The 26,301-nt window shown below is 36.2% G+C and overlaps 2 protein-coding genes across 5 annotated transcripts; both read left to right on the forward strand.

Annotated features, from left to right (window-relative positions):
• Positions 1 to 10,148: 10,148 nt before the first annotated feature.
• Positions 10,149 to 14,491, forward strand: LOC142520820 (uncharacterized). 4 transcript variants are annotated; one of them, XR_012813998.1, is made up of 14 exons: positions 10,149 to 10,378; positions 10,702 to 10,854; positions 10,988 to 11,086; positions 11,294 to 11,395; positions 11,537 to 11,680; positions 12,062 to 12,156; positions 12,236 to 12,365; positions 12,490 to 12,594; positions 12,871 to 12,977; positions 13,061 to 13,112; positions 13,382 to 13,471; positions 13,563 to 13,647; positions 13,729 to 13,917; positions 14,103 to 14,167. XR_012813998.1 is itself a non-coding variant. In XM_075623970.1 (14 exons), the coding sequence occupies exons 1-14, from the start codon at positions 10,286 to 10,288 to the stop codon at positions 14,337 to 14,339; spliced, it is 1,410 nt and encodes a 469-aa protein (XP_075480085.1). In that variant the 5' UTR covers positions 10,149 to 10,285; the 3' UTR covers positions 14,340 to 14,491. The 4 variants fall into 4 exon arrangements, 3 of the variants coding, with proteins under 3 accessions (XP_075480085.1, XP_075480086.1, XP_075480087.1); XM_075623970.1 differs by lacking the exon at positions 13,729 to 13,917 and adding an exon at positions 14,250 to 14,491; XM_075623972.1 differs by lacking the exons at positions 10,149 to 10,378; positions 13,729 to 13,917 and adding an exon at positions 14,250 to 14,491 and having other exon boundaries at positions 10,749 to 10,887.
• A 9,497-nt stretch (positions 14,492 to 23,988) lies between these two features.
• Positions 23,989 to 25,985, forward strand: LOC142521107 (uncharacterized). The gene is made up of 2 exons (XM_075624300.1): positions 23,989 to 24,740; positions 25,271 to 25,985. Exons 1-2 carry the CDS (start codon positions 24,214 to 24,216, stop codon positions 25,716 to 25,718), a joined length of 975 nt encoding a protein of 324 aa, XP_075480415.1. The 5' UTR covers positions 23,989 to 24,213; the 3' UTR covers positions 25,719 to 25,985.
• Positions 25,986 to 26,301: the final 316 nt, after the last annotated feature.

Raw genomic sequence — 26,301 nt, forward strand, 5'->3', positions numbered from 1 at the left:
CTCTATGCATGAGCTTCCTAGCCTTGACATAAGGAATAATGCGCGGTAAGGGAAAGTACATGTCCGGCTCGAATAAGAACTGCGCCATTCCAGGCGGTCGGACTAGAGCAGATCTCCGCTGGAAGTCAATCAAAACTCTGTTCCGCAATAGCCAGTCCATCCCTAGAATGATTTCAAACTCTGGCATCGGCAACACGATCAGATCCGCATAAACGAGGTTGCCATGGAGCTCAAGATCTATGTCTCGGATCACATTGGTAGCTGCCATCTCCTCACCAGAAGGCAATACTACTGAATAGGCTATATCTAGCCCAACGGTCTTGACCTTGAGGAAATTAGCAAAGACCTCCGAAATAAATGAGTGAGTGGCCCCTGAATCTATCAAGGCCTTCGTAGCGGAATCAGATATAAATATTCTCCCTGAAAGGTTGGAATACTAAGCTGAACCCAATAATCACAAGAACTAACTTATAGACATGCAAAGGTCAAAGTTCTTCTAACTTAAATTCACAAAATAATAATGAGTAGAGCATGCAAGCCTACTGCAATTCTATGTTCAAAAATCTTAACCCAAAACATTAATTCCCAAATGTAAACTTAAAGCTTAAAGGTACCTGTCATAAGCATGGTCTCCGGGTTCGTCTCCGTGGCATGGAGAGCAAAAACTCTGCCTTGGGTAGGCAGATTCCTCTGAGGGCACTGCAGAAGTAAGTGGTCTGGACTACCACACTTATAACACTTCCCTGAACCATACATACATGCTCCAGGATGGCGGCGTGAGCACTTGGGACAGACAGCATGCTCAAAGGTCCTTGGGACTGCACGTCCCTGATGCTGCTGCCTCTGTCCTCTATTCTTGGGTGGGCCATGGAAAGGCCTCTTGTTCTGATGCTGCTGCTGAGGAGGAGGAGGGCGGTGTGGTACTGGGACTGGTCGCTTACCCTGGCGGTCCCTCTCAATGTCGATCTGATCTTGCTCTGCAGCAAGAGCTCTGAAAACCGCGACTTCAAAAGTAGTAGGGCCTGCCACTCTAACATCGCGGTGCAAGATCGGCCACAGACCATCCATAAAGTGTCTCAGTTTGGCTCCAGCATCACTGGCGATTAGGGGCACAAAGTGGCAACCCCTCTCAAACTTACGAACGAACTCCGTAACAATCAGATCACCCTGCCTCAGGATCATGAACTCCCTGGTCAACCTGGAATGCACCTCATCAGTAAAATATTTGGAGTAGAATACCTCCGTGAAGCGCGTCCAACTCAATGTAGCCAAGTTCAAAGCTACTGATGCTCCTTCCCACCATAGGCGTGCATCTCCTGCGAATAGATAGGTGGCACAACGAACTCTGTCTGCATCTCCAAGCTCCATGAACTCGAAGATAACCTCAAGGGACTTGATCCAGCCCTCGGCAATCATGGGGTCCGTCGTCCCTGAAAACTCCTTAGGACGCATCTTCATGAATCTCTCAAAAGTAGCCTCGGGCCCTGTCGGCCTAGCTGCCACAGCATGGTTCCCCGCAAACTGTGCGAAGAACTGAGTCATCCCAGCTAGCATCTGGGTATTCATGTCAGGTGGAGGTGGAGGTGGTAAGTCCCTCTCCTGCCTCTGGTTCATGTCGTCCTCCTGGCGAGGCTCATCCTCTCTAGTGCGCTCGAGGATGCGTCTAGGGGGCATACTATTCCATACATAACCCATACGTAACTAACATGCATAATTCTATAATTTATTTAAATTTAAATACTGAACAATAAAAATCTAGACGTAAAATATTTCATGAAAACATGTTGTCCGAATATTTCATGCTTTAAATAAAATGCGTAAATGTAAAACTTACAGACCGAAGACGTGACTCCATGAGCTTCTCGTGGTCAGTAGTAGTACAACCCTTTACAGAACCATTGCTCTGATACCAGCTAAAATGGCCCGAAAATCCATGTTTGAAAATTTGCGAAAAAATTTAAAATTTTCTTTTTAAAATAATTAAAATGCCTCATTCATAAAATAAACTGATAAATCAAGTTTAATGTTCAAAATAGCAGCGGAAGAAATTATTGTTCGCAAAATAACAAGTTAAAGTAATCCAACAACTGATAAAAATGTTTGAGCATAAAAATGGTAAATGATGTAAATGAGGTCCTCGGGTTCCACTACTGCCGACCCAAGCTAGCTCACTGGTCCCCGCCCTCGGTCCCGACCTCATCAGTACCTACAACAATCAAGTCTAGTGAGTCTAAAGACTCAGCATGCATATATCGTAAATAACGAGTAAATAATATAATAAAGTAGCATGGGAGTAAAATATCATGTCATGAGGCATAACGTGAAAATAACTTATCATGAGCAATTATAATACGTGCATAACTGAACTGAGAATAATAGTGAAAATGTTTGCTCCTTGGAGCCCTGTAATGAAATAGCATGTAACAATTTTCTGGTGAGATTATGGTCTACGCAAGTGGCCCCTGCACTGAACTGAACTGAACTGACCGGTAAGTGACCACCGGGTGAAGTAATGATCGTCTGATCATACTAATGCCACAGTATACTGGGTGGAACTGAACTGAACCGGTAAGTGACCACCGGATGATACAATAATCCCATGATAGTGAAATGGCCACAAGCAATATCGCATAAATCTCAAAAATGAATATTTTATATTTTTTTTGCACGTAATATAATTAAATGGTATAATTAAATATCCTGTATTATTTTACCACATGGATTAGATCGTTCCAAGGCTCGCTGCGATCTAAATTTAACATGAAAAATATGCAAATGATTTTCTTGACCAAACTTTGTAATTGAATCCAAAAACGAGACAATTACGCCCAACGACTTTGTATTTAATCATGACTCTGTGCCAACCCGAACCAATTTGGCACATCACACCGTAATTTCTCGTACGACCTCTAAAATGATCTGAATCACAAACGGCCAAAAACATGACCTTCCTAACTCTATGAGGCACTGTCCAGTCCAAGGCCATAGGCTAAAAGCCAACCAAGGACCCGGAACACGCCTCTGAACCGCGACGTCACTTGCTGTCAAAATACAGCAGCAGCGCCTTTGATTACTTGCGTTGTTTTCGAGACTACCGGCCATTGGGGCTTGAACCACCGACCAGAGCATCTTACCAATGTCCTAAGGAATGATTTGAACCATGGCTAAGGGCCCTAGGCCAGCCACAATTCGATTCACACCATGAAACCAGCCGAGAAGTCCCACCCGAGAGCACCCTTGCGTGCGTGAGATGTATTGCTTTGCTTGCTGTCTTGTGTCGTTCCAGTGGTCATTTGATTGACCATGGCACCATCTAGACATCATGAGGTATGGTATGAACCATGGCTAAGGGCCAGAGGCCAACCAAGATCCACACCACTCCACAAAACCGAAACATTACATGCAATAAGGGGAAGGGGCCGAGGGGCTGTTCTTGTTTGTTTTGGTTAAAAACCGATTCCACCATGGACCATGCCTCAAAAGGGCGACTTGGTCACGTCTTAGACATGACCAGGAGATGTTATAACCATGTCTATAGCCCTTAGGGCATCCAAGCTCAGATCCATCAATCTTTGACAGCAATCAAGAAAATCGAATGCAAATGGGACATATTTGGGGAGTTGCTGTCATTTCTGGTTTCCAGCGGTTATGGGGCTTGAACAAATGGACCAATATGATCCTAACATGTCCTAGTACATGTCTAGATGCAGCCTTGGGAGCCTGGACACGATCCAACCACCTGTACTCAAAGAAACAAGCAAACCGTGAAGAACAAGAGGGCCGAAGAAATCTGCACTTCATGTTTCGAAAATAGCATGGAAAAATTTCGGTTTTTGCTTGAATAAAATCATGAGTATGTTGTTTAAAATACTAATATGGCTTGATTTAAGAGCAAATAAAAACATATACATGACTTGGTTTCGTTTTGAAAAGAAAACGAACGAATATGACGACGCGGCGCGGAGGAGACGGAGTGTTCTTCTTGTTCTTTCTTCTAATCGATTTCTCTCTTGTTCTTGCTATGAGGCTCACGATTTTAGCTCTGAATCCTCTCTGAATTTTGGTGATGATGAGGGGGAATGATGGTTAGGAGAGATGGAGGGGAGTTGCAATATAAAGGGATTCAAATGGCATGACCAAGTTTTGCTCCCTTTTGAATTTGAAATGGTTTGATATCAAATATTCTTGGAGGGATATAGGAGGTGCAATGACCAATTCATCATGTCATCTCAAGGCTAGGATAATGATTTATTATTAATAATTAATGGTGATTAAAAGTGAAAGGATTATCATGCCAAGAAATAATAAGGAAATGGTCAAAGGTGGTGAGTTGTCAAAGAATTGCTAAGTCATCTATGAGGTGGCCGAATCATGCTATTAAGTGGAGGGGAAATATTGCTTAGTTAGTGTATTTTTAACCTTTAGAGCCTTACCTATCCTTTAAATGATTTAGTGAATTAACACATTAATTATGGAACCCAAATGAACTTATTTCCTACTTACCTCAAGTTACTTAAATAATTCCTTAAACCTTCTTTTAACTTAAATTAACTTATTACTTAGCTAAAATAAATTCCGGGAATGTTTTCTTAATATTAAATTTTATCTCAAAACTCCAACTCCAGTCCGGGCTCACTTAATTAATAGAAAAGACAATAGTTAAACTACTGCATAAAATAATTAAATTTTAAGGAAGAATTTAAATACTCAAACAATAAAATCATTTTAATTTAAATACTAGAATTACGCATGGCTTATACGTAGTCTAATTTTCGGGTTCTACAGCAAGTTTGCATCATCTGTCATATGTCGCGATTATCCACTGTCCAGTTACCAGGTGAATTCTTTGTTTGTACATGTCACCTGCAATCACACAAAATATATGATCTTGGTACCCACATCTTTTTGGGTCCTAAACTGATCAGTCTTTTAGGAACCCAGACTTGGACCAGTCTAACTGACTTTCCAGTTGCTTGTTCTAGATAGTTTTTCTCGGCTTGATGTGTAGTCTGCAGATGAAGCAATATGATTTTTAGCCTTTTTCAACTGGTTGTTCAGCCGATATCTTTTCTGAACTGGCTTGTTGTTATTGTAATTAGAGTAGCCATTTGAATAGTTCGAGTATTTATTGTTGAACCTTTTTGGTGAGTGACTTTGTGGGTCAGTTGAAATATTTGGGCTATAACCAATACCATACCTTCTAGCCTTGTTCTTATTTTCAATAGATTGTTCAACTGGTTTACTTGGCTCTGTTGTTCTTGTACCACAACTGATTTTACAAAGTGAATATATTTCTCTTTGTTCATGTTCAGCTTTAGCTGAGTATCACTAGTGGAAGTTTCATCTTGGTTGTCAAACCCTAAACCAGTTTTATCAGTAACTGATTTTTGCTTATCTTGTATTTCAGCTAGTGCAACAGATGATTTTTTTCATGCCTTAATAAGCTCAATTTGCTTTGAATTCTCAAGCATCAACTGCGGAGTCATACATTGATTCTTGCTTCTTTCAGCATTCAGTTTAGCAATCTCTCGTTTAAGACTCAACAGATCAAATGATTCATCAGTTTCAGTTTTATCGTCTTTGGGATCAGTTTGCTTTGCTTTGGCCTTCTCAAAAGATAAGGCAAGCTTGTGGTATTCATTGACCATGTAATGAAGTGTAGAAATGAGCTCATCTCGTGTGAAATCAGTTGAACTAAAGTCAAATACATGTTGACTGGTTGACTCAAGTTCTGTGTCATCAGCCATCAGACACTTGACCTCTTCATCATCATCACTAGAGCAGCTCAAGCTCTCAGGTTCTGAATCATCACTATCAGATTCTACCTATTTGGACTTTCTTTCTTCAGCTAGAAGCACCTCATGCTTCTTTCTGTAAGATTTCTTATCATCCTTAGTCCTTATCTTGTGCTCATAAGGGTTCTTTCCCATTTCAGTTGAGCCTCGACTCTCTTTCTTTGGCTTGGGACAGTCAGCAATGAAATGACCAGTTTTGCCACAGTTGTAGCAAGAATTAGGTTCTTCCTTGGAGTTACTTTTCTGGTATTGTCTTTGAAAGTTTCCTTGACTTCTTTTCATAAATATTCTAAACTTCTTGAAAAATAATGACATTGCTTCATTACTTAACTGATCGGTATATTTATCAACTGAACCAGTTGGTTCCAGTTTGATAGCAGTTAAGGCAGTTGTAGCAGCTGGTGTAGAAGGTTTCCCTTCTCTGGTTTGTAACTCAAATTCGTATTCTTTTAAATCTGCAAATAAATCATGAAGTTCGGCCTTGTTCAGGTCTTTTGACTCTCGCATTGCCATGGTCTTGACATCCCATTCTTTGGGAAGACCTCTGACTACTTTCAGTTCTACATCTTTATTTGAATACACATTTCCAAGTTCATTCAATTCATTGATTATTCCACTGATTCTTTCATCATAGTCGTCCATGGATTCTCCAATCTTCATCTTTATATTTTCGAACTTTTGAACAACAACAGATAGTTTATTCTCCTTGGTTTGCTCATTGCCTTCGCAGAGCAGAATCAGTTTCTCCCGAATTTCCTTGGCAATTTTGCATATTTTTATCTTGCTGAAACGTTACTTTATCCAGCATTTTGTACAAGATGTCTTTAGCCACGTTGTCTAAGTTGGCTTTTCTCTTGTCTTCAGCTGTCCATTCATCTCGGGGTTTCTCAATGTGGTTTGGTGCCCCATCATTTATGGCAAGAATAGTGTTTGCCTTCAATATTCTAATGGGTCCGTCTGTAATCAAGTACCACATGTCATCGTCTTGAGCAGCTAGATGAGCCTGCATTCTGATTTTCCAATCATCGAAATCCTCTCTGGAGAACATTGGAATTTTGTTAAATGCAGACATGGTAATCAGTTTGTATTTAGGAGTATTCAAGGACAAGATTCAACTGCTCTAATATCACTTGATAGGATCGGTTAGGGGGTGAAAGAGTGTTTAGAAGGGGGATTGAATAAACACTGACGATTTTCAAAAACTTTTCGAATATTGATGAGTCAGTTTAGTGATAACTGAAACTCGGAAATCTTGTCAGTCGATATCAATCAGTTAACAGTAATAGTGCAGAAATAAACTGATTGATAGATATAATAAAAACTGAAATAAGAACACACAAGATTTTACGGATGTTTGGATATTTGAATCACTCCTACGTCACCCATTCTATCTCGAAGATATGATATTCACTAAAAAACTTTGATCAATACAAACAGTTGTACAGACCCACTTTAGTCTTGGACTTAACAATGTCAAACTGAAACTCTTAGTCACAACATAGTTTACAGTACTCAACTGAACTGAAATAACTTAGCAGAAGTGATCTTTTCAAAATCGAGTATTACAACAATAACAGTTTGTGTTTATAAGCTCGAAGTATAGCTTTGAATGCAACGAGTGTATAAAATAAGAGTGAGCTTTGATGTTTGCAAAGATTTCAGCAGAGTAACAGTATATCAATCGGATTGATTCAGATTCGGATTTGAGATTCAGAGTGTTGTATTTCTCAACTGCTCTTCTCTGCTATTTATAGGCTTTGCCTCCAATGGTAATATTAAATCCGATTTGAAACTTTCTAGCCGTTGTTTGCCATGTCAACGTTCATCTGACAGTCATACACTGTAGCATTTTTGAAATGTAGCGTTCCTGCTGTTCTTTGTACAATCTGTCGGTGGTTGAGTTACGTCCTTTTCACTGATGACATGTATAGCTAAAAGATCAGCTGATAGGCTCACAACTTTTTGTAGCAACTGATCAGTTTCCAACTGATCTGTCAGTTGTCTGCGTAGTTCAGTCAGCTGGTTCAGTTGCCTTCGATTGTCTTCGCATTAATCTTCAGTTGTAGGCAACCGATAGTTTGCGTATATTAGATCAGTTACTGTCAGTCTTATTGATCAGTTAGTTCAATCTATTAAGCGCTCAGTTTGTCAAACTTCCGAAATTTAGTTTCCAACAGAAATACATTTAGATAAGCTTGTCTTGATCTGCAACTGATTGATTCCTAACTGATGCTACTAACTGGTCATCTGAAATGATCTTCAGTTGGGCTGGTGAAATGAGTTGACTCGTCAGTTGAACTGATTTTACTCTTTCAGCTGAATTGGTCAGCTGAGCTCTTCATCAGTTGAGCACTTCATCAGCTGACTGGGCTTCTGATGTTCTTCTGTTGAACTGTCTATCAGCTGGACAATCAGTTGAACTGGTATTTGATATATCAGTTGAACTGATTCAGTTTGGTCGATCAGTTGGTGTTTTCAGTTTGCGTCTCGATAGCTTCAGTTTTGGCTTGATAACTGATCAGTTCGACGCCTGATCAGTTCCAGATTCCTGCGCACTTAGGTAAATCATTAGAAACAAAATAACAAGTTTTTTTATCATCAAAATCAAGATTGCAAACATGAAATGTTCCAACAAATAAAATTACAAGTTTTCCAGTCAAAAAAGAAGAAGAAGATAATCACATAATTATTGAGCATTTCAAACATAATTTCCAAATACATGGTTACATAATTGCACATACAAAACAATTTAAAAAATATTTAATTTTCTTATAATGTCTCACAACAATGAAATTATATATTAATTTTGTATATTATATTATTTTAATTATTATAAATTTTTCTAATATTTGGATTAAATATGATGCTAATAGTTTCCCATGAAGTAAAATAATATAACAAATTATCTTATGGTGCACTTGGGAAATGAATTTGAATATGAATAGATTTTGAGTAATTTTATTGCTTACAGTAAATTAATATATTAAATTTAAATTACACAATTTACTTATTTATACATTAGTAATACAAAATAAAATATATTTTGAATGACATCATCATTTAGTGAACTTGAATTTCATCGTTTTTAACATGAAATATTATATAAACATATAATAGTGAATGTGATGTTTATGGTATTACTAATCTAAACAACAAAAATACATTCGATATCCATTAATTTGAAATTTATCAATCCAATTCAAACCTTAAGTTTACATAATTGATTTGTTTTTAAATAATAGTTAATTCAAATAATCGAAAAAATTCAATAATTAAAAATGTAAAATAAAATAATTTCTCAAAAGCTCAATATATTAACATGTTCGGATTTTTAGAGAAAACAAAGAATCGATATAAATTGACCAACTTATAAAAAAAATTAGTATTTAATTTACATCATAAATAATCAAATATTTTGAATTAGTCCAATCTATTAATATTATTTTCAAAATTGTATGTCCTACTAAAAATTTGAGATGTTTATGATAATATATTTTATTACATAATAAAGTTAGCCTTCCATCTACTATTAATTTTTTTTTATAACAATAGAACTTGTCAACATTATTTTTCTGTGCATATTAAATAAACATTCGAGCTATCTCAATAACATACGAACCACGTTAGCCAGGTTCATCAAATGATACCTAAAAAGTGTTGGTAAAAATAATCAAATTCATAATTATTTTTTAAACGTTCATATACTCAACTAACTCTAACACACTCGATATTAATAAATATATTTATGTGAAAGAATATGAACATGCGGATGTGGCAAAGAAATGACTAACCTCACCAGTCTATCCACATTCTTGACAATTACTTATTATATAAACTCTATTTGATTATATACATAAATATATTACTTGAGTAGGTATCTTGTGAGACGATCTCACGAATCTTTATCTGTGAGACGGTTCAACCCTACCGATATTCACAATAAAAAGTAATACTCTTAGCATAAAAAGTTATATTTTTCATGGATGACTCAAATAAGAGATCTGTCTCACAAAATACGATCCGTGAGACCGTCTCCCACAAGTTTTTGTCATATCATTTTTGTTAAATTTTGAGATTGTTAAAAAATTTCACGAAGAAAAAAGATATATTAACTTGTCGTATTTTTAAATCTTAAACACACATGTTTGTTTTCAAATATTTAAATTACACACATTTATCGGTACGTGTTTTCAATCAATTTTTTTTTTAAAAAAAAAACAGAAAATTAATAATCACGAAGTATTGACGTATTGTAAAATTTAATATTTTATTGAAATTACTTTTATCATAAAATATTTGCCAAAACTATATATTTTTAATTGCCAAACCCATACGTGTCATTTGGAGTTGGAGTAAATTACGTCCAGGGGATAATTGGAGAAACGCCTATACTATGAAAGGGAAAGAAAGCAGCATTTTCAAGCTTCCGACTATATACTAGAAATCTTACTCACCGAAACCCATAATTTAATTTCTCCCAACACAGAGAGATGGAAGGTGAAATGAAATTAGACATGTGGGGTTACGAAGTAAGAACTTGTTCAGATGCTTGTATGTCGGCCATCAATTCATACTATCAGCAGGTAAAAATATGGGTAAATGTTAGTGTAGTTTCTTTTTGTTTCGTGAAAGATGTTTTCTTGATGTTAATTGTTTTCTAGTTCTTTGATTACTTGAGGGTTATTTTATATGCGTTGTTTACTGTGTAGTTCTTTGATTTCTTGAAAAATATTTTCTTTTTCTTGAATGATGGTTTCTAGATGTTATTTGTGGTGTAGCTCTTTGATTCCTCGAAAGGCCGTTTTTGAAATGTTATTTATTGTGTGGTTCTTTGATTGCTTGATAGATTTCTGTCCATTTTGCTGTTCTTGAAATGGATGAGTTCTTGAATTTGCGTTTTTCATAGGTGCTTGGTTATGGGAGAAAAAGGTCTGTGATATTGGATGCTCCGAAAAGCGATCCACAATGTGTTCTTGGAAACATTTTGGCAGCTCATTTTCTCTGCTCCGCGGATTCATCTCGTGCTCCGCCGTTCATTGATGCAGCGAAGTCTTGTCTCGTATATATCTTGTCGATTCGATATTATTAATGGGTTTGGTTTTGGGTTCTTATAATTCAGCTTTTCTTACTTTCTGGTGCCAATTATTTTCTTTTATCTTCTTAATAATGGATTGTTTTTTGAATTTGGACAGAATCATGCTAGTTCGTATGAGAAGGCCGTGTTTGATATTGTGATGTATTTAATTTCTCCGAATAGAGATGATGATCTGGCTGTGGAGTTGCATTCCAAGGTTACTACTAAATCTTGATTACTATGTTTCCCTTTTCTTGATATAGTTTATATCTTGTTCATTGAGATTTTTTCAATTTATCGTATCAGTATGGTGGGGTTATTATTGAAGTTTTCAGACTGCTTTGGATGGTGAAATTAAAAAATATAAATATATTACATAGTCAGTAATCATGATTTAAGGTTCTTTCTATTGGCTTTGTTACAGCACTTACAAGATTTCCCAAGAGATCTTGTATCGCTTAAGAGAGCTCAAATTATATGCTTTTATATGGGTCGACCGGATCTATCTCTTAAACTTGTAGAACAGGTACTTATTGAAGTTATGGTTGAACAAATATCATATGTGACTTCATTTCCAGTCATGATTTTGACAGACAACTGTTTCAGAAACAGATCAATGAAAGATGAAATCAGACCTCCTAATTTGTAAAACTAATTCTTGTAACAGGTCCTACCAATTAATGGGAATGAGAATTATATATATGGCATGCTTGCCTTTCCTTTATTAGAGCTTGGCAGAATGGAAGATGCAGACGAAGCTGGAAAGAAGGGATATGAGATCAATAAGGATGACCCTTGGTCACAACATGCTGTAAGTTTGGCTGGGTTAATCTTCTTTTATTCAATTTATAGCAATAAATTTGGATCGCGTCATCACTTATCTATTTTCACCTTTTAAAAATATATATATATATTTAGTATAGAATGATTTTTTTCATTTTAACATGAGATTTGAATTTTCATTGGATACATTATTTAATCATGGTTGTTGATAATTCTTTTGGCTTTTTTAATGCACCAGTTTTTCATATATTTTAGTTCAACTTGAAGCATCATTAACTTGTATATGGAATGTGACATTCCTACATTGATAAAATTTACTCGTGGCAAGAAGTAATTATTGCTTGATTGTCCGATAAAAGCTTTGTACTTCCATGGACTCTCACAGGATCATGGTATTTTCTTTATGCAGCTTTGCCATGTTTACCAGTTTGATTGTCGATTCAAGGAAGCAGTGGAATTCATGGAAGACTGTGCAAGATCATGGAATTCTTTATCGTCTTTTATGTTTGTAGATATTCACAAAAATCATATCATTATTTCTACTTACCTTTTCTATTCAGATTTTAAAGATGCATTTTATCAGGTTGACACACAACTGGTGGCATGTTGCTCTATGCTACTTAGACGGCCAGGCTCCTATGACTAAAGTACGAGATGTTTATGATCATTGTATCTTGAAAGAACTGGAAAGAAGTGATGCCGTGCCTGCAGAGGTGTACCTTATGCTTTTCTTTTATGGCAATTTAGTTTTTCGTCATAGAATATACAATTGGGTCTATTCATGCAGGTCTACTTAAACGCTGTTGGTCTGTTACACAATTGGGCCCATTCTTGCAGGTCTACTTAAACGCTGTTGGTCTGTTACTGCGTGTATATGTCCGTGGTGAGCTTGATGCGTTTGGTGACCGGCTAAGGGTTTTAGCTATTAATCTAACAAACCAAGTGAGTGGCCACTCGTCATCATCTTCTTATCTCGCTCACTCTCTTATTTACAAAAACGCATAAATTAGTTTGTTTTCCATTGGAGGAAATCAAAGTAGGCATCGATGGAAGAGAAGGGTGAAACAAAGAGGCTTATACACTGAACTTGTGTGATCTGTTTATCTTTATTTTTTGAAAGTTGATATTTCATGTTTGTATTTGAGATTTCTTTATATTAGTATGTCAGATGTGGTACTCTAATAGTCTGACTATTCGAACATGAACCACAAACTATAGGCATTTTGGTTTCTGGAGTGGCACCTTGATATCTTGATAGTGTGGGCTTTATCATTTACTGGAGAATTCAACAAAGCTGAAGATCTTCTCAAGGGCTCGAAAACGAGGTGCAGAGATCTTATTCTTCTCTCCCATGGGTTTTGTTGCACACAAATCTAGTATCTGATCTGATGTGTATTTCTTTATGTAGAGTTTCTATGATGAGCGAGAAGAAACGACAATTAATGCTGAGGGGACTCTCGGTTCGTTTCCTTTCTGTTCTTTTTTCTTGCATTTGAAGTGTGCCCAATTCTGCTACGCCCTGAGAATTGCAACCAGTGGTTGTTTCTTGCTAATTATCTATATTCAATCCGGCATTTTGATTCTTCATTAGATGTCAGTAGAATGGACTCGATGAGCGATTGTTTAGACATATTGAGCGAGCTTTAAACTTTAAATACTCGTCTTATATGGGGAATAGCCAGTGAACATTTTCCTTTAGAGTCTTGATAATATAAACAAATCATTTTAGCTTGCAGAATGTCTCTTTAAGTACGGGAAGGGAGACTATGAGCAGGCACTGGAATTCCTTGGACATGAATTCGATGCTGTTAACTTTAAGGTACCATGACAAATGCACCCGAGTTCTTATTTTTCGCCGTATTTTAATGTATCCTGGTCGGGAAAATATCCATCTATCGTTGTTGTGCTAGATAATCGGGGCATCTGATGAACAGCTTGATGTATTCACTGAAGTATACATCAGTTTGCTTCTTAATACCGGGAAACCCACAAAAGGTACGAATTGAGAGCTTGACTGCTCAAGTTGAATAAAATAAATCAAAGGTTTGGACTTAAATTAGTTGGTGTATCATGTAGTTGAAAACAGTGTGAGCACTAACAGCTGGACATTCACGGTTAAAAGATACTTGAGCTCGACTCTAGTAATTGCCTAACCCAAGATTTGACTGAGTTTCTTGCAAGTGTCTCGACCTAGCAGCAATCTGTTTACTCTTTGCCAGTTAGTTCTTAACTGACCTGGTCAAATCCAGGCAGAAAATGTTTAAAGTATGTAAATTTTCCTATAAAATATTTCTGTTCTGTATCAAAAAACTAAAAGTAGTTAAAATTTTATATTTTGCTCACCTAAAAATACTTCTTCAATTTTTATCATCTGATTATGAACTCCTGGTTACGTCCCTTCTCTCTGCATTGGATTAGTTTACTAAACTCATTACTCATGTACCTTGTAGCAATCCAAGGTATTGAAAAGCAATTGAAGAAGCGGGAAGGTGCACCATTCTTGTGGTGTCTCCTGGTACGTATCGTCTTTGATGTTTTCGCAGTATTGTTCCTATAAACACAATCTAGGTCCGATCATCGTCGATTTGATGGTATAGGAGAAGGCTTTTTTAATGTTGGGAAGGGTAGAAGAAGCTGCAAGCTATGGCAAGAAAGCCAGGGAATTAGAAGCCGCATATTTCACTTAGATAACGAGTGTAGAATTGTGTTCCCATGTACATTATAGTCTTATAAGGTCTAAATAAGTGTTATCGGATTTATTCATCTTTTCATTAATTTTAATAATAATAATTTGACTCAATTCCTGAAGAATAATAACCTCTAAAATTACATAAGTATTTCTGATGAATTTTCACAAAGTTCATAATTACGAGATGAACCATATTTAAATATTGTAAATTTAAGTTTTTATTTTGATGATAACAAACAATAATTTATTGTATTAGAAAAACCTGCCATTATTCATGTATTAAGTTGCAAATATTTTGAATCTTAGGATTCCTTCTTTGTTATATTTGTGATGTTTTAGTTGTTTGACTAAAACCATTGTAAAAGGTATTAGAAGTTTCAACTTAAGCAGTGGATAAAACCTAAGATTGAAGCAGGTTGTTACAAAATATTTGTAAAATCAAAGTCTTCTAATGAATTTCTTCTTAAATGGAAGAATGAGAGACATAGAAATATTTTTCTTTCGAACTTCTACATATTATGTGTCATTTATTCTACCGTATTTATTTATCATGTTGATTAATCTACATTTAAGTATATAATAATTAAAAGAATCATTTGTCCACACTATTTTTTTTTGTACTAACGCTTTCTTTATAATTGAGAAAAAACAGGTCTAGCTAACACTATCTAGACCGCTTGAAAATTTTCAAAAGTGTTTATGCACCCCCTCAAAACAAATTGCCGATACTAACAAGTGATATCATAGTAGTTTTTTTCTCTCCTCTGACACACACACACACACACACACACATACTCAAATGGCATTGTTCAACAAGATTCTAATGTTCTCAAAAAAAGATTATGATGACTGAAAAATTCGCATCTAAGCACATTTAGCTGTTCATAATAATGACATGTGTTATGTCATCACTGATGGTCCAATAAAGATTTTGAAGGCAAATACAGTTGTTACTGTAACTGAAGGTGATCCACAGATAATGGAAAAGCACTGGTCGGAATGGATCATAGATGACAAAAGAAGGTCAACCTTGATAATATGGCCAAAGATATCATTTATAATACTTTAGATAAAAATATGTTTAACAAAATAAAAACTTGTTCTACAGCTAAATAAATATGGGAGAAGCTAAATCAACTATGCAAGGGTTGATCAAACCAAGAAAAACAACTAACTATTATCATCCAGAAGTTTGACAATGTCAAGACGAAGGTTGGAGAAACTCTATATGAAATCAATTTTCAATAAATTCATCGCCTTGGAAACCATAGTCCTTAAGGTAGTCAAAGCTGTCACAATTGCTGAAGCACTGGAGAGAAGGACCTACTTTTTTGATCTGATGCATGCCAAGAAGCTAGCGCAAGTCATCGCTCAGCTATGCAAGAACTATGATCCTACCAGTCCAACTGCCTTCAATGACAAACCAGTTTATGACCAGTTGGACATGGATCTATTATCAATGCAAATGAAGATAAAAAATTGGGAAATGGGTCAACAATTATTTATTTCAACAAATTCCCAAAGTTCATCCTCAGAAGAGCAGGCTGAACCATCTACTCAACAGCTAGAGCCATCCTAGGAAGCAATTGCTGAACTAACTGAGCAAGTTACTGTTCCATCTTCAAAGGATGCTCAACCGACATCTTCTGCTCTTCAATCTTCTCCCGCAGGTCTTCAACTCTATACCGATGCTGAGTTATCACTGGAAAATGTCGATAAAGTAATACAATCAGTTGTCGCTGATATCCAGCTGAAGTTTCTAACTGAAGAGTCAGTTGAAGACCCGAGCAAAAATGAACAACCAGCCTCAGAGGCTATTTTACAAGAAATTGAAGAACTAGTTCAGTCGCCTGCCCTGACTGAACAAGTAGTTCAAGCTGAAACTGAAGTGGCTTAGTTGTACTTAGAACCAACTGAAGACGTACCAACTGAAGAGCCGACTGAAATATCAGCTGATAAACCAACTGAAGAGCCTACCAGCTCAACTGTTGTTCAGATTTCTACTCCTCCTCCAGAACTTCAAGAGGAATTAGTTGAAGAAATTGTTACAGAAATGGTTACGGTTGTGACTGACTCAACAAATAGGGTCTTGGTAATATTTAATGAAGAATACAAGGAGCAAGAACCAGAATCATCTGAAGCTCTGTCTCCTCAGATACCAATGACTACTGATTCCATGATAGAATACATTCAATCCAACCTTCTCCATTTGATATCATCTATTTCTGATATCAAGTCAACCCAATTGCTTCACACTTTGAAGATTGACTCTATGAAGAAGAATACAATGAAGAACATACACCAGGTTACAAATGATATCACTTCCTTATTTCTCCAACTAGATCAATTAAAGAAAGACCGAGTGACGGTTCAAGCACATTTCCAGACTCAGGACATGTTCAAAAATCACATTGAATTTTTGGAAACAGTAGTGACAAAGAGAATGGATCTGATGCAAGAACAAATAATGAATGCAATATCGAATGTCACTTTGGAAGTTCGTGCGTTATCCAGCAAGGTTGATGAGTTTGACAAAAAGGGGGAAGAGGAAGAACAACATAAGCTATCTAAGAAGAGACCTAGTCAACCGACTGATCAAGGACCAGCTGATAAAATAGCAAAGAAATGAAGAAGTCCAGATCAGTTGGAAGACGGGTTTTTTATTCAGTTGAAAGTTTTGGCAGATTTCTCAGTCAGTTATTCTTTTATTCCTTGTACGAATTTGTACACTAAAAGAAGATTCTTTTATTCGGAAATTCTTTATTCTTTCATTCTTTGTACGAACCTGTACATTGAAAGAGTTCATTAAAAGATTTGATCAGTTCGTAAATTATAAGTTTTGTCAAACATCTAAAAGGGGAAAATTATTGGAAACTTAATTTCGGAGTTTGACAAATTGAGCGTGAAAAGATTGAACAACTGATAAAGAAGACTGAAAGTAACTGAATGGAAGATTCGTAAACTGATAGTTTCCCGAACTGAAAATTAATGCGTATATAATTCAAGGCAACTGAACTGAGCAGAGCTAACCGAACTGTGCTCCCAACTGAACGATCAGTTGCGACTGATCATTTACACTACAATCAGTTGAGAATGTTCAGTTAATCCTATCGGCTAAAGAAGTCAACTGATCAGCTTTACACGTCATTAGTTAAGGAACGTAGCTATCAGCCGAAAATTGTACAAAAGCATACTGTAACGCATAGTGAGAACGCAGCATTTCAGAAAAGTTACAGTGTACGATTGTCAGAAAAATGTTGGCATGGTACAACGGATATAAAATTCAAAATGCATTCATTGTTACCGTTGGAAGCAAAGCCTATAAATAATCGAGAAGATCAGCTGAAGCAGAATAATCAAGTTACGAAGTTGCCCAAGTTATCAAGCAATATAGTCAAGAACTCTGCGCATATTCTTAAAAGCTCCCAAAAGTTCACGCTTAGCATACATATTCATAGCTTCCAGGCTATACTTTGAGCTTAAAGGACAAACACTCATTGTTGTATTATTCGATCTTGTAGAGATCAGTTGTGATAAGAAGTTACAAATCAGTTGAGTAATGATAAATTGCATTGATAGTAAGAGTTTCAGTCTTGACAGTGTTAAGTCCAAACTGAAGTGGGTTGCACAAATTTTTGTATAGATCAAAGTCTTTTAGTAAATATCCTATCTTCGAGATAGAAGGGGTGAGTGACGTAGGAGTTATTGAAATCTCCAAACATTCACAAATCTTGTGTTCTTTCTTATCAGTTACATTCTATCTGTCTTTCAGTTATTTCTGCACTTTCATTAAGTTAACTGATTGACATTGACAACAAGATTCTTGAATTAAGTTTATTATTAAACTGATTCATCCATCGAAAAGTTGTGAAAATTGTCAAGTGTTTATTCAACTGCACCCCCCCCCCCCCCCCTCTAGAACACTTTTTCACTTCCAACCGATCCTAACATATTATGCATCCTTGGCGGCGACTCTGACATCTAGAGCGTTGATTTCTCTATGATCGATAATCCGATTACAGTTTCGGCAGATAAGCATAGTCTAATAATGGAATTCAGATTACTGACAAATATTGTGGTCAAAGCACTTCTTGTCAAAGTAGAGGCCTACGACAATATTACTCTCAAGAAATTTCAATACATGGCGTTGATTTCATCGATTATTGGAGTCAACTAGTCAGATATACTGCAAAGAAATCTATGTGAAATAATATAAGAAAAGGCCAATCCGAAGGATTCGAGCTGCAAATATGTTACTTACACAACTTAAAGGAGGTTAAATTTGGAATTACAGAGCTATTGCATCCCAAGAAATGGCTCCACACTGCCACTGTTACAGACTTTATAAGAAAAATTGTTCCTCTTCGATTGCTGAGGAAGACAATGGTACTGAGTAAGTGGCTCAACCATTGAAAAAGAATACACCTGCTAGGGCACTGGTGAAAAGAAAAATGGTCTAAACAGAGACCAGTGAAGAGGATAACATGGAGGATGTCCCTATAAAAACAAGTTTTCACTAAGCCCAGGACCCCGACAGCCTCATCAAAACGGTCAGATGAGGCTAAGAAGCCAAAGAGAAGAAACCCAAGCTTGTTTCTGAAGTTACTAAACTGGTTTTGGTCCCGCAAGTCCAACCCATTTGATCGGTGGCTGACATTCGAATAACAGAGGGTACCTTTTCTTCTACCGTTCCTACCCCATCAGAAGATCCTAAGAACAAAGGAAAGGAGAAGATGCAGCCGCCTTCAAAGACTTCTTTGACGGTCAAGATAGATGTTGCATTAACAGTGACTCAAGTGTTGAAGATGGTTGACATAATAATTAATATATTCGACAGATGGTTTGAACATAGAACTCATGTCTCCTTCAAGATCATTCTTCAGAAGGAGCTATTGGAAGAATTGGCCGCCCTGGAGGGGCAAATGCTAGATCTAGATGAAACATAGGATATTGAGTTAGCTCTCAAATGAAGAGCTTTTATCGACTTACAGCTGAGAGAAAGTCTTCTGCAAGAAGAAAATTATAATCCGCAAAATCAGATAGCTCTCGATGACGTGGTATTAGTCTCTCACTTTGAATTTAACATTATATCTACTACCTCTAAAGTTCTTCCAAGAGGCAAGAATTTCAAATGTTCGAACTACCATTGCCCAAAACGTTTGAGGTATATGTTTAGGCGGCACATGTTATGATTGTGGAAATGGGGATGAGAGAGGAAGCTGAAGAAGAAGTTAAAACAACCATTCGTGGTCCTGCTTTCTTTCGAAACAAGAAATTAGATTGTGGTCCTTCTACCTTCAATTGTGTGGGTAAAACCACTATCTCAACAACCAGCCATTGAAGTACCTAATCAATCGCTGACCCTGCACCTGATCCAACCGTTGGTTCTACTTATGACCAAACCGCTGACATCAACACAATCGGAGTACCTTTCTCCCCACTGATATAACTGATGAATTCGAGATACCACTACCGGAATTTCCTTTAACTTCCGCGGATGATGTGGTACGTTCAATGACGAAACTTTTTGAAGACTTACCATCTCCCAAAGAAAATACTACAACTCTCCAAAGTCCATCTCCCCATACCATGTTTGAATAACAACCGTTGAGATCATCTCCAATTCAGCATCAAGATTCTCCCGTTCTCTTCTCTCAACTGGTTGACACTGATATTCCAAAGGATGTCTCCCCCATTATCCCCACTTGTGAAGGTGCGATCATATGGAGTATGAGGAGGCAAATACTGAAAAGGATGTCGACCGATCGGACCACTATGATGACACTGGATTTTGCCGGAAACGAATATCATATTGAGGTTGATTCTCATTTTTCCAAAGTCTTATCTCATGTCGAGAAGTTCTAGAGTCTTATAGTGGATTTTGATGCTCGCCTGCTTGATTCTGATCATGGCATAATTACTCTCCATCAATCCATCAATCGAAATATTTTTGATCTTCAGATGGATATTCACTTAAACATGATTGAGTTTCAATCTTCCAAAAGATCCTACAATGAATCATTAGTAACTTTATCTCGTCAAATTACACAAATTGAACAAAGGATTAACACTCACATTGACAGTCTTTAAGCTACTCTTGGCACCCAAATCCAAGAAATGCTTGATTTTGTACAAAGGGGTCAAAAAGTGGGAATATCAATTACGAATAGAGGCAGAGGCCAAACGAAGGCTAGAATCGGCCATAAAAATGGCAGTGGATAAAGCAGCATAAGAAGATAGGAAGAAGAAAGAAGCTTATCTGAGAAAAGGTGGAGGGTCAGGTAAGGGCAGTTCTTGGTTAGAATGGAGCACATGATTTAAATTTATGCTCTTATGTATATAAGGAATTTTTTCTCTTTGGAACAATGAAATTCATTTTTGGCATAATAATATTTCTGGAGCTTATGTTTTGTCATCACCAAAAAGAAAAAACTGTTAAATCCCTTAGTTTTGGTGATAACAAACAATAATTCATTGCATTGGAATACGCTGCCACTATTCGTGTATTCAGGTACTCGATCGTTCTGCCAAAGACAAAAACAACACACTACCGGTGTTCAAAAGATAGGTAAATGATCGCAAGTTATTTAGTCTCTCTATTGTAAATCTACTCAATCAGTTACACTTGACTAATTTGTCACTCAACCAAACCGCTCAGTGATATACTAAGTAGCTCTAGACCGAACAAAGTTAAGGATATTTCTGAAAGTCAACAGATCAGTCGACAGCTTAAAATAGAAATATTGTACATATCCTACCAACTCTCATCTTACATAAGGTATTCCATCAGTCAATCGTCTGATAGCTTTTGTACAAAGAGGAATTTTAAGAGCACAAAAGCAAGAAAGACGTTAAAAATCATTTAATGAAAGCTACAGCACGTAACAATGATGTGTCCATGTTGTTGGATTACAGTACAAAATCGTTGAATGAAAAAATACTCCAATACTATATATAGAGAATACAAGTACACTGCTCATCAGTTCCTTCTTCAAAATATTATCAAATCTACAAGTATCACTCACAGCTTGAAAACAAAAACTCAACCATTTTCTGCCAGAGACAGTTTGAAGAATTGCAAACATTTGAATATTAGGATTCATTATTTGTTATATCTGTGTTGTTTTGGTTGTTTCACTTAAAGTCTCAACCATTGTAAAAGTTAATAGGAGTTTCGACTTAGGCAGTGGATAAGACCTAAGTTTGAAGCGGGTTGCTACAAAGAAATTTTAAAACCAAACTCCTCTAGTGAATTTATTCCAAAGTAGAAGAAGAAGAGACGTAGAAAGATTTTGTCTTCGAACTTCCATAATTTTAAAACCAAACTCTTCTATTGAATTTCTTCCAAAGTAGAAGAATGAGAGATGCAGAAAAATTTTGCTTTCGAACTTCCATATATTATGTGTCATTTACTCTACAGCATTTAATTTTCGTGTAGACTATCTATATTTAAGAATATAATAATCAAATGAATCATCGGACCGTTATTCCGCGCTATTTTTTTTGTTCGACCGTTTCTTTAGAATTGAGAAAAAAAAAGTGTTGTATAGCTAACTCTATCAAGATCGCTCGAAAATTTTTAAAAGAGTTTATTCACTCTCTCTAAACACGTTATCGATTCTAACAAAATATAAATCCAACAAATTATAAAAAAATCGATACACTCTAGAAATAAATTTCAAAAATAAAAAACTATACTTGTGTTCACCGAGGGACTAGTATTTAATGGAAATTTATAAAAAAAACAACAATTTTTTGTTAAAAAACAGTTTTATGATATGAACAAAAGGAAATTGTTCCCGACAAGAATTAAAAAAAAATACTAATTCATATCATACCATTAAAAATAAAATTTATCTATCATAATATAATAAATGTACTATTTGTTTTAATTTTAAAAATTAAAAATTTATAAGATTGTTATAAAATATTCATATATTATATCACCACCAACGTGTGTGTAATATTTTATATATCACCACCAACATGTGTGTGTAAATTTATAAGATTGTTATAAAATATTCATATATAATTAAAGTTGATGACATGATATTAAACACCTAGGAAAGAGACAAATTTTTTATTTCAACTTTACCCTTATATGATACTAATATTACACTTTTGTTTTTGTTTTTATGTTTTTAAATTTCAACACACTTTTATTTTTGTTTTTTTTATTTCAACAATTCAAATATCAATTTAGTCCCTCTATAATTTGTCAAATTTTATTTTAGTCCATCGATAATGATAAAAAAACTGTACACACATACATCACGTATACAGAATAACTAGTATATATTATTTATCTAATAAGTACCTTCACCAGAGCACAATAGAAGAGATGAATGTCGTTAAGCTACGATGGGCCCTGTTTTATTTCCGAGTCTAGGCCCAAAACGTTGATTTGAAGGGCCCATACCATTATCTTTGTTTAAATATATTGTCGGGAACGTGACGAAAACGACGCCGTGTTTTCGATGCCTTGTAGACGGCGCCGTATTTGCGTAGACGCCAAAGAGATTCGATTCCTTTCTTTTATGGTTTTTTAAACGTAAAACACAAAGATACTGAGGTGGGACCCAGTGTTAACGCGGTTGCACGTTCTCTCCCAACCCCACCCGCCTTTTATGTTTCAGGCCCCCCTCCCCTCCCCCTTCTCACTTTTCCACAACCTGCATCTCACCTACCTCATCAAATGATGACATTATATATATATATATATACATAAATATATATGCCTCCTAATTTGAAATATATTTTCCAAATTTTACAAGACAAAAACTTGTCTATGAATAAATATTACTTTTTATGCTAATGGTATTACTTTTTATTGTGAATATCGGTAGGGTTGACTGTCTCACAGATTAAGATTCGTGATATCGTTTCACAAGATACCTCCTCATTTTATCAATCAAAGTTATATATCTAAATGCAATATAAAAGTTCCATTTTTCCACGTCACGTCATTCGATTCAAACAGTTGAAACGAGTAAATAAATTGGCTAACTAGAATATTTGTACTGTTTAATTTAAATTAAATATTGAAATTACGTGGATCATGGATAAGGGTCTTTTAGTTAGGCACGGAAATTGTGACACAGTCTTATGAGTCTATTTTGTGAGAAGGGTCTTTTATTAGGTCACCTATGAAAAAATATTAGTTTTATGACAAAAAATATTATATTTTATAATAAATATAGACATGTTGACATGTCTCACGATTAAATATTAATGAGACCGTCTTACTAAAAACCTACTATTAGTTATAATATGTTTATCCATAAATAAACCAAATAAAAGATGTTCAGAGATTTGTTAACTCATATTGTCCTTACCTATTGCATCAAATGATGCCGAAATATCATTTTCGTCGACGATTTACAGCTTATCATAGTCTTAAATTTGATATAAAATATTGTATTCGAAACGTAATTATAACAAACGCTTGACAATTGCTTAAACAAAACTTCTTATATGTATTTTATTACCAAATAAAAGAAAGCATGAGACAAAATAAATTAATTCAATCGAATAAAATATATATTTGTTTAATAAAATAAAATTTATGAATTCCAATGGATTTTTATCATAATTTATTAAATAAAATATATTTGCTCACTTGTTGTTAAAAGGTTGAAAAAATTGATAGTAAAAGTTCACTGCTGGATCAGCTGTTTCTTCAAGAGGGTATCTCCAACGTCTGCTCTCCTTTAAAATATCGCGCATTACGCGTACCTTAGCACAACATCCGCCATTCAGCTAGGCTACGCATCCGCAAAGGTTGACGACCCGACGACCCATTTCAATTTCCACCCTTATCCGTTCGTTGCATGTGCTGACATTCAAGAATTTTCGTAGCTTTACTCACAAAAATGGGCGTTGATTACTATAACATCCTGAAAGTTTCGAGAGACGCTGGTGAAGAGGACATCAAGAAATCTTACAAGAGATTGGCGATGAAATGGCATCCGGACAAGAATTCGGTGAACACCCAGGAAGCGGAGGCGAAATTCAAGCAGATATCTGAGGCTTACGATGTGTTGAGTGATCCACAAAAGAGGCAGATCTATGATTTGCACGGAGAAGAGGGGTTGAAATCTGGGTTGTATCCGCCGCCGAAAGATTACAGCGGGGGAGGAGGAGGAGGGAGGCGGTTTATGTTTAATCCGAGGGATGCGGAGGATATTTTCGAAGAGTTTTTTGGTGGGTTGGATGGTGGGACAGGGAAGAGTACTGGTGTCGGCGGCGGCGGCGGCGGCGGCGGCGGCAATGCTGGTGGAGGAGGGAGGTTGGTGAAGGCTGAGGCGATGGAGAGCAAGTTGCCGTGTAGTTTGGAGGAGCTGTTCAAGGGTTCGAAGAGGAAGATGCAGATTTCAAGAATTGTTCTTGATGATAATGGGTTGGTACATTTGAGTTTCTTTCCTTGTTTGGTTAATTTTTCCCCTAATTTGATTGTAGAATTTGACATAATTGGTAAAATCCTTACCGATCACAGTGAATGAACCATTTGTACAAGAAAAACTCACCATAACTTCATGCTTTTAGCAGATTTTGTTTCTTTTCGTTAGTTCTATAACTTCATTTTTCTGTGGTTTTCACATGAGTACTTGCTAGAGCTTGATGGCTCGATTTGTGAAGCATGTTTTCGAAAATAATAAGTATAGGAAAGCACAGTTGCTTGGACATGCATACAATAAAGCAAGTAACCAAAGGCTATAATATTTTTGGGGTTGTATTCTAGTTATAGGTAAAGTGGAAGCTCTTCTACCTAGTCAAGTTCTTTTAGGGCCTTGATGAAAAGTGGTCTAATTTGAATAAAATACATGCAGCAAACCTAAGAAATGTTAAGATTTGAGTGCTTGATTAGATCAAAATTGTTCTTGCCATTGAATTCCTTTGGTTATTATTAATGTGGATACATAATTGCAGAAAGCCTAGCACCATTGAAGAAGTCTTGACCATTCATATTAAACCTGGTTGGAAGAAGGGTACAAAGATCACTTTTCCCGAGAAAGGGAACCATGAACCTGGCCGTGCCCCTGGAGACCTCATCTTTGTAATAGACGAAAAGCCGCACCCGGTCTTTAAAAGGGATGGAAATGATCTGCTTGTCAATAAAAAAATCTCCCTACTTGACGCTTTAACAGGAAAGACCATCAACTTGACAACTTTGGATGGAAGAGATTTGGCTGTTCCAGTGTCGGATATAATCAAACCAGGCAAAGAGATTGTGATCCAAAATGAGGGAATGCCCATATCGAAAGAACCTGGTAAGAATGGAAATTTAAGGATCAAATTTGATGTCAAGTTCCCATCAAGGCTTAGTTCGGAACAAAAATCAGATCTACGGAGGGTGTTAGGCAGGACTGCTGAATAATGCTGGATCAAGTTCGAAGGTAACTTGTCATAATCTCCTGTCATCCAGGTCGAACTAGGTGTATATACTTTAACGTTTCTGGGCTAGATTCTTTATTGACTATTGTTCATAGTAGAAGAAATAGATTGAGTAGATTTTTTCGTTATTTAAAATTGTTTTAACTTGAATTCAGCTGCTGATCCAACTGCATGATAACTTTTTGTGATTGCTGTGAAAACATGTAAATTCAGCAACTCCTCCTTAATCAAGGTGGATTCTATTTGATTACTTTGTCCAAACTCTACTCGAATTTGCGACAACTGCGAAGAATCCTTTGTATTCGAGATCCAAGAATTTCAAAAGAAGAACCAAACTTGTGCGAGTTGCGAGTTACATCATCTTTTTTAAAAGGGATGAAATGGACACGAGAGGAGCGGGTCGATATCACTGAACCAAATTGGGCACTGCCAAAAAATAAAGCTTTTTAAAGCCCCGTCAACTTCTTTTCCTCTCTTTATATGTATAAAAGTTGGTATTGGCTCACACTTTCTTCGAAGAGTATTTTTCATTACTAGCTTTTAGCTAAAGAATCATTTAAAATTGT

This window comes from Primulina tabacum, chromosome 12 (assembly GCF_025594145.1).
Source record: "Primulina tabacum isolate GXHZ01 chromosome 12, ASM2559414v2, whole genome shotgun sequence".
NCBI lineage: Eukaryota > Viridiplantae > Streptophyta > Magnoliopsida > Lamiales > Gesneriaceae > Primulina > Primulina tabacum.

Excerpts from the sequence above, each read along its gene's own strand:
- LOC142520820 (XM_075623970.1), top strand. The coding sequence starts at position 10,286 with ATGGAAGGTGAAATGAAATTAGACATGTGGGGTTACGAAGTAAGAACT. Across the intron at positions 11,681-12,061 it reads ACCCTTGGTCACAACATGCT|CTTTGCCATGTTTACCAGTT; the intron begins GTAAGTTTGGCT and ends TTCTTTATGCAG. Across the intron at positions 14,168-14,249 it reads CATTCTTGTGGTGTCTCCTG|GAGAAGGCTTTTTTAATGTT; the intron begins GTACGTATCGTC and ends TTGATGGTATAG.
- LOC142521107 (XM_075624300.1), top strand. The coding sequence starts at position 24,214 with ATGGGCGTTGATTACTATAACATCCTGAAAGTTTCGAGAGACGCTGGT. Across the intron at positions 24,741-25,270 it reads ATTGTTCTTGATGATAATGG|AAAGCCTAGCACCATTGAAG; the intron begins GTTGGTACATTT and ends ACATAATTGCAG.